Source organism: Bison bison, unplaced genomic scaffold, assembly GCF_000754665.1.
Source record: "Bison bison bison isolate TAMUID 2011002044 unplaced genomic scaffold, Bison_UMD1.0 scf7180017864481, whole genome shotgun sequence".
NCBI lineage: Eukaryota > Metazoa > Chordata > Mammalia > Artiodactyla > Bovidae > Bison > Bison bison.
Genome location: NW_011495041.1, coordinates 2,403,988 through 2,412,208, shown reverse-complemented (window position 1 = coordinate 2,412,208; position 8,221 = coordinate 2,403,988). Strand labels below are relative to the sequence as shown.

The 8,221-nt window shown below is 46.9% G+C and overlaps 1 protein-coding gene across 1 annotated transcript in view; it reads left to right on the top strand.

Moving 5' to 3' along the window:
* The first annotated feature begins 7,580 nt into the window (after positions 1-7,580).
* The window catches only part of EVA1C (eva-1 homolog C (C. elegans)), a 102,391-nt gene continuing 101,750 nt past the window's right edge, over positions 7,581-8,221 (top strand). The window contains exon 1 of the mRNA XM_010862301.1: positions 7,581-7,634. Coding sequence (XP_010860603.1) covers positions 7,583-7,634 — 52 coding nt within the window. The 5' untranslated portion in view covers positions 7,581-7,582. The remainder of the gene's footprint in view (positions 7,635-8,221) is intronic.

Here is an 8,221-nt window from a genome sequence, read left to right as displayed (position 1 = left end):
ATCCTTATTTCAGCCTCTTTTCTCCACTGAATTTCTTCACTGAGCTATCCTCATTCTATTACTCTTTATATCCTTAATTAACGTTTAATTAAGCAATTGTTTCCTGATCCTCGCCGACGCCGTCCCCGCTTCGAATTCCCTGGATCCACCGGGGCTGGACCCCGGCAAGTGACACTTGTTGTCTTCTCCTCCTTTAGGTCTCCTCTCTGAGTATTGATGCTCGGTAACATTTTAACTACGTCAACACTGGAATTTTACTTTGTTGCTACTGAAGTAGTCCTGGATCACTAATTTCACATGTAATCATATTTCCAAAGAGGTTTGTGTGGGGCAAATCAACCTTGAAAGTGCAAGAAGACCAATGGAATGCCAGGCAGGTCAAGTTGAATGGTGTACAATGGAAGTGGTGGCCAGTTCTGAACGAGTTAGTTCAGAGCGCTGTGGCAGTTCAGGGAGGTGGTGGGACCATTCCAGGTAGAAGCCACGGCAAATGCAAAGGCGCTGAGACAGCGTCGTAATCAGAGGGGTCAGGAAGCAGCAAAGGGAGCAGTGTGTCTACAAGGGAGGCAGGGCCAGAGTCGTATAAGCGAGGTTGTTGGAGAGTCATCCAGACACAGTTTATGCAGTTCTTGTTGGCAAAGTAAGGTCTCTGGAGTATTCAAATTGTCTAGATTTGCAGTTCTTAAATCGGGAACCCAGCTGCCCAGAGCGCCCCCAAGAAACTCACAGATTGGACAAATTTTATAAGTGGAGGGAAATGCATCAATTCCTGACAGCCGTTGCAAAGTGTGAACTCAAGATATTTCATAGTTTGAGCATTCAGTTGTGCTCTGTTTCTTTTTTCTTTTTCTTTCTGTGTGTTACTTTTCTGTCAAAGATACCAAGAGTTTTGCAAAGCTGGGATTTCAGTGGTTATTATAATAAGAAGTAAGAGCCAAGAAAAATCTACATGAAACAGAAAATAAGGGTAGAAGTGTCTAATATGATTTCAAGGTTAGAAAAATTGCAGTATGCCTAATAGGTGCACACATCTCCTTAGTAAATAACTGAGGTTATTTAAGAATAAAAGAAAAAATATTTTTTCTTTTAAATGCTGTGCATTTCCCCTCACATAGGTACTTAATTGTTAGAACATAAGTACTTACTAAGTTGTTTGGGTCTAACTATTTCATAAATTTGTAACAATTCGGTAATTTGATTTTCTTTTTTTTCACCTAGGGCCCTGGGAAAAAGTCTCTGAGACCCTAAGGCCACCATGAGTTGAGAAAGTTTGGGAATCTCTGCTATACCCTTAATTGGTACTCACTTTTGTGGATTCAGAATTCCCATCAGTGGACTTCAGTTTTTTTTCTTTTTGGTTTGGAAAAGGAAATGGCAACCCACTCCAGTGTTCTTGCCTGGAGAATCCCAGGGACGGGGAAGCCTGGTGGGCTGCCGTCTGTGGGGTCGCACAGAGCCGGACACGACTGAAGCAACTTAGCAGCAGCAGCAGCAGCTTTAAGTTCCCCAGTCAACAGGACTGAGCAATTAGTACTACTTTACTTTTTGGGGAATGATCATTTAAATTCAATTTTTCTTTCTTCCTTTCTTTTTGTATACCCATGTCCATAGCCATGTTGTTCACAATATCAAGAGGCAGATGCAACCCAAGTGTCCATCAAAAGATAAAAAGATAAATAAAGTGTGGTGTACACCTACACTGGAATACTATCCAGCCTTAAATAGGGAGAAAATTCTATACATACTACAACGTGGATGAACCTTGAAGACCTCATGTTAAGTGAAAGAATTAGGACACGAAAGGACAAATGCTGTATGATCACAATTATATGAGGGACCTAGAGTAGTTAGATCCATAGAGACAGAGGTAGAATGTTGATTGTCAGGGCCTGGGGAGAGCGGAGAAAGGAGAGGTCTTGTTTAATGGGGGAAGAGCTCTAGCTTTTGAAGATGAAGAACGTTAGGGAGACAGATGGAAGTAATAGTTGCACAACAATGTGAATGTGCCAAATGCCATTAAATTGTACACTTAAAAATGGTTAAAATGGTACATTTTAGGTCAGATGTGTTTTGCTGCTAAGTCACTTCAGTCGTGCCCGACTCTGTGTGACCCCATAGACAGCAGCCCACCAGGCTCCCCTGTCCCCGGGATTCCACAATAAAAAAAAATGATTATGAATTTCACAGGCCAGGGTTCATTCCTAAGACATAAATTAAGAGTCTCACCTACAGAGGGCGCCCTTGTCAGTTCCTAGACTTTCCCTTGTGGGGTTGCAGGAACTGTACCTTCATTTGAAAATGGTGAAGATGTTTGGTAGAAATCAACACAATACTGCAATTAGAAATAAATGAATTTTTTAAAATGGTGACGATGCTACATTTTATGTTATACATATTTTTATCACAGTAAAAACTAATTTTAAAAAAGCAAGATTGCATAGTGTGAGGCCTTTTAGGATTGGAGGAGCTGATGTCCAGATTTGGCTGAATTTAATCATTCACAATGCTCCAAGAACCAAACAGTCCCCCAGAAAAACATTTGTTCATACTATATTCTTCATCTACAAAGAGATAAATATGAACAACATAGAAACAACATGCAAAAAAAAAATTAAAATATGTATTTAAGAAAACATTGGGCTTCCCTGGTGGCTCAAATGGTAAAGAATCTGCCTGTGGTACAGGAGACTCAGGGTCAATCCCTGGATCGGGAAGATCCCCTGCAGAAGGGAGTGGCAACCCACTCCAGTATTCTTGCCTGGAGAGATCCATAAACAGAGGAGCCTGGCAGACTACAGTCCATGGGGTCACAAAGAGTCAGACAGGACTGAGCAACTAAGAGCACACACACACACACACACACACACACACACACACACAAGCAAAAGCATTAAGGAATGTCAAGGAACCAGTAGAGATTTAGCCCAGTTTCCTGAAATCCTATGTCTAATTTAGAGTATGGGCTTTTAGAGCCAAAGTGGGATTTTGAGTCCAGCAATTTCCTCTTGCAAAACTTGAAAAATGAAAGACAGGGAGGTCCAGTGCCTCTGTGGGTGGCTGTCTGTGGGTGGCAGGGGCCAGGTACAGACTACTGCACTTGACGCCTTTGACCTTGGACCAACCCCAGTGTTGAGCCCCTGTCCTTCAAGGCCTCCTTCCAAGGACGTTTGGGTCAAACATTCCCCTCGCAGCCTCTCTCCGCTACATCGCCAGCTTTCACAGTCCTCAGCAAGCGTGCTGTTTGCTATTGATGTGGCTCTTTGGTGCCAGCTCTATAAACAAACCACCGTTTGTTGCTTTCTAAAAATAAGCCTTTTTAGCTGTGGATGACATTAGGCTTCAGTATCCTGAGCTGAAAGGTTGGTTTCTTTGCAGCTGACAAATGGTGGTTTATGTCTTCTCAGAGCAGCTGCAGCCCATCTTTGTTGAGAGCCCCAAAGCCTTACCTGATGGCTTAGAGAGAGGACCGGCTTGGGGCTGGGAGTTGAAGTGCCTAGCACACAAACATCCTCCAAAATAGATTTGGCTACATAGGGAGGATCTCAAGGAAGGCGGAAAATAAGGTGGAAGCTTAGAGCCGTGAAGAAGGAACAGGGTGGCTTCAAAAGGAAAAAATTAAAATGGCAGGAATTAAGGTACGTAATTTACAATGTCTGCCAAGGATGCATCTTAGACACAGAACAATTATTCTGGGTACGGAGGCACTTCTCAAGCTCATATGCAAGAAGGGCCAATGGTCCATTCCATTGAAAGCAACACTTTTATTTTATTCCGTCTTAGCATCCTCCTCCTAATTCCTGTGCCTTTGCAGTTTAAGAGGACTTCAGATCCTGCTGAAGGATCTGAATTGATCTGAATTGATTCAACTGAATCAAGGATCCAGTTGATCTTCATGAGTTGGGTTGTCAGTTTCTATATTTGAGACAAGGACATACTGGTAGTGCCTGGGCCAGCTTCATGGGCACGTGGCCTGTGCAGTCACTCAGGGCCCTGTGTTCGAAGAGACCATGCTGGGTTTACTGCCCTGCCATCACTACCTTGAAATTTGTAATAATTTTTGAGCAAGGAGCCACGCGTTTCCATTTTGCTACTGAAGCCGAAGCTCTAATACTTTGGCCACCTGATGTGAAGAGCTGACTTTTTGGAAAGGACCCTGATGTTGCGAAAGATTGAAGGCGGGAGGAGAAGGGGACGACAGAGGACGAGATGGTTGGATGCCATCACTGACTCAATAGACATGAGTTTGAGCAAGCTCCCGGAGATGATGAAGGACAGGGAAGCCTGACGTGCTGCTGTCCATGGGGTCGCAAAGAGTCAGACACGACTGAGCGACTGAACAACAGCAGTGAATTCTGTAGCTGGTCCCAGTCAGTACCCCAGAGCTTAGGTATCTGATGGTTTATTTTCAGAGAGGGAAATGGGAGCAGGGGGTAACTGGCTTCCATTTTGCTGGGAGTACACAAAGTATGAGGAAAGGAGAAAACAATAAATAGAATTCTTTAATTTTCTTGCAAGATGTCAAAATTCTTAAAGAGATCAGATTAGGACTAAGATGTGATTTAACAGGGAGCAAATGAGGGGCACAGCAGAGAGCAGGCAGGGTCTTGTCCTCCAGCCTCATCACTCACATCCCGAGGCCGAGTTGCTCCATCCTTCCCGAACACCTTTCCAATCTGGCCACTTCCCCCTTCTCTCTGGGCCTGCAAAGCCCCAGGCCAGCGTGCAGTCACAGCCTCCTTGTTACTCTCCCCTCCTGAGCATCTCCCTGGACTCACCCGTGGTCTTTGTTTGCACTTTAGGAAAAAAAAAAAAAGAAAGAAAGTGAAGTCGATCAGTTGTGTCCGACTCTTTGCAACCCCATGGACTGTAACCTACCAGGGTCCTCTGTCCATAGGATTTTCCAGGAAAGAATACTGGAGTGGGTTGCTATTTTCTTCTCCAGGGGATCTTCCCAATCCAGGGGTCGAACCCGTATCTCCTGCGTTGTCAGGTGGGTTCTTTACCACTGAGCCACCAGGAAAGCCTATAAATATATGCCAGTGCAGGAGACCTAAGAGACTTGGATTCGATCCCTGGGTTGGGAAGATCCCCTGGAGGAGGGCATGGCCACCCACTCCAGTATTGTTGGCTGGAGAATTCCATGGACAGAGGAGACTGTTGGGCTACAGTCCATAGGGTCGCAAACAGTCAGACACGACTGAAGCAACTTAGCATGCACGAGTCATTTTGCTGTACAGCAGTAATTAGCACAACATTGTAAATCAACTGTACTTCAATAAAAAATTTAAATAAAAAGGTTTTAAATGAACAAGCAGCTTTCTGGGGAATTCCTTGGCAGTCCGGCACTTAAGTCTCTGTGCCTCCACTGCAGGGGACTTGGGTTCATCCCTGTGAATCGAGATCCCGCATGCCTTGTAGCATGGCCAAAAAAGAAAATAGCTTTATGGAGATATAATGCACATACCACACAACTTACCCATTTACAGTTCAGTGAGCTTTGGCGTATTATTTTTTTTTGAAGTTATGGTAACTACACAGCATAAAATCTGCCACTTTAAGTGTACAATTCAGTGGCGTTAATTACATCCAGAGTGTTACATACCCATCATCACCAGCTATTTCCAGAACTTTTTCATTGCCCCAAATAGAAGCCACATTTCCATTAAGAAATAATTCTCTTTTCTCCTTTATCCCACCTCTCAGTAACCTAATTTCTTCTCTGTCTCTATAAATTGGTCTGCTGTGGATATTTCATGTAAGTGGTATTCATGCAATGCTTATCATTTTCTTATTTCACCTAGCGTGTTTTTAAGCTGTTTCCACGCTGTAGCATGTATCAGAAGTTCATTCCTTTTTATGACTGGTAAGATTCCACACTTTGTTCTTCCATTCATCCATCCATGGATGCTTAGATTGCTCTCCATTTGGCTACTGTGAATAAAGCTGCTATGAACATAGATGCACAAATATCTCTTGGATTTGATTCTTTTGGGTGTATTATCACCCTTGGACCCATTGTTGACCACTCCAGTCCAGTTGCTCTCAGCAGAGTCATCTGTTACCAACACACACTTGGTTGTGTCCCTCATCTGCTTACAACAGTTTGCTAGCTTAAGATGGAAACGCTCATAAAGCTGAGGACAAAGATGGCAACGCTCACCAAGGTCTCTGGTCCCTGAGCTCTGGCGGCTGACCTCTCCACATCACCTTGCCCTACCCTTTTCTCTCTCTTTCATCCCCTCCACGCTTCTCAATGGAGCTATGTTCCATTTGGATTTCACACGTGCTCATTCATTTTCCTAGGATGTAGTGTGTGTGTGTGCTCAGTCGTGTCTGACGCTCGGCGACCCCATGGACTATAGCCTGCCAGGCTCCTCTGTCCATGGAATTTCCAGGCAAGAATAGTGGAGTGGGTTGCCATTTCCTATTCCAGAGGATCTTCCCAACTCAGGGACTGAACCTGCATCTCTTGCATCTCCTGCATTAAAAGGTAGATTCTTTACCACTGCACCACCTGAGACTTGGTGTTCTCCTAAGAACACTCCTAAGATTTTATCCTCCCCACATTTCCTAGGTTTTGCTTGACCAACTCTTCCCATCTTTCTCACCCATGTAGTCTTAAAAAGGACTTCCCTGGTGCCTCAGTCTTAAAAAGGTTGTGAACACCTGCCTTGCTCACTCCCTCCCCTCCTCCCACGCTCCCTCTGTCTTGCTCCTGCAATCCCTTGCTGTTCATTTGGCGTTATCAGTTCAATGTCTGTCTTCCTCACCCGTTGTTGTTGTTTACTTGCTAAATCATGTGCAACCGCATGGACCGTTGCCTGCTAGGCTCCTCTGTCCATGGGATTTCCCAGGCAAGAACACTGGAGCGGGTTGCCATTGTCTACTCCAGGGGATCTTCCCAACCCAGGGATCCAACCTGAGACTCGTGGACTAACAGGTGGGTCAGTGAGCCACCAGGGAAGCCTCTTCCCCTGTGCCAGTGACTAATGTTGACTGAGCACTTCCTCCTTCCAGGCCCAGTTCCTACCCTCCTCACCTGTATCGACTCCTTAAATCTTCACAGTAAGCCTGCCGCCTTTACAGATACGGAAGCCTGGGGATGCTGTCCCCGTTAGGAGCAGTGCCCACACTGGCATCCTTGCAGAACAGTGGTGGGAGCCCCCAGCCCTGAGGGAGCATAGTTCCCTTCCTGGGCCAGCATATTTAGTTCTTAGAAGAGGATCTAGCCCACATAAGTACCTAACTCCCATCCAAACTAGATGGATCAATGGAATGCAAGGTATATGGAGGAAACTGAGTTTTGAGCAAAGGTCACTTACTGAATGGCTGCTAGGTGCTAGGCATCCTTACCCACCCCACCTCCCGCCCCCAGCCTCAGTTTCCCCAACCTTGAAAGTGCACAAGATACTGAGGTCAAGATTATTGAGAAGGCTGAACGTTTCATGTAGGCTTTAAAAATCCTGGTGCCTGGGTCCCACTAACACATGTTGATGGTTACATCTGCCGCGCTCCCCGCCCCACCCCAGACAGATGAGGAAATGACCGGAATCTTTCCTTCCCGAGCACAGAGTGGGACGCGATGACACCTAGCCCCGGGAGCCTTGCGGCCCACCTCTCAGAGGTTCCCGCAGGTAGGCTAGCGAGTCGCTCCGGGTTTCCTCTCCAGGCCTTCCCGGCACGCGGTGCGGCGCGTCTCCCCGCCCCGGGCAGTTGAGACCCGCGGGGCCCGCAGGGCGCCTGGGCCCGCCTTGGGCCTCATATCTACGTTTCCGCGTCAGGCCCGCAGCGAACTTGGCAGGCGCTCGCGCGGTGTTCGGGAACACTCTGTGCCGAGCGCGCTCCCGCCCGCCTCCCTCCCCGCCGGCCCGGATGCCCCGCGCAGGTTTGGGTCCATGGACCCCCAGGTACGGCACCCGGCGCGCATCCACGGAGCCCCGGTGCCCTTGTCCTCGGTGTCCCCCGAGCCCGGGCGGTGCGAAAATCCGCTCCTCGCTCACTGGCAGGGCGTCCAAACGTAGGTTACCCCGCGCGTCATCGAGAGGTTCAGAAAGATGCTGTGGCCCCATTTTAAAACAAAGCCCGTTTATTAGCGTTCGGCCGCGGTCTGGGCCGGCCCAGCGTCAGATCCTGAGCGCGGCCGACTCCTAGTACCCACAGGAAAAGTAGGCAGCTAAAACCTGTTCTGGACCATGTGATCCGTTTGGAGCACAATGCCTCC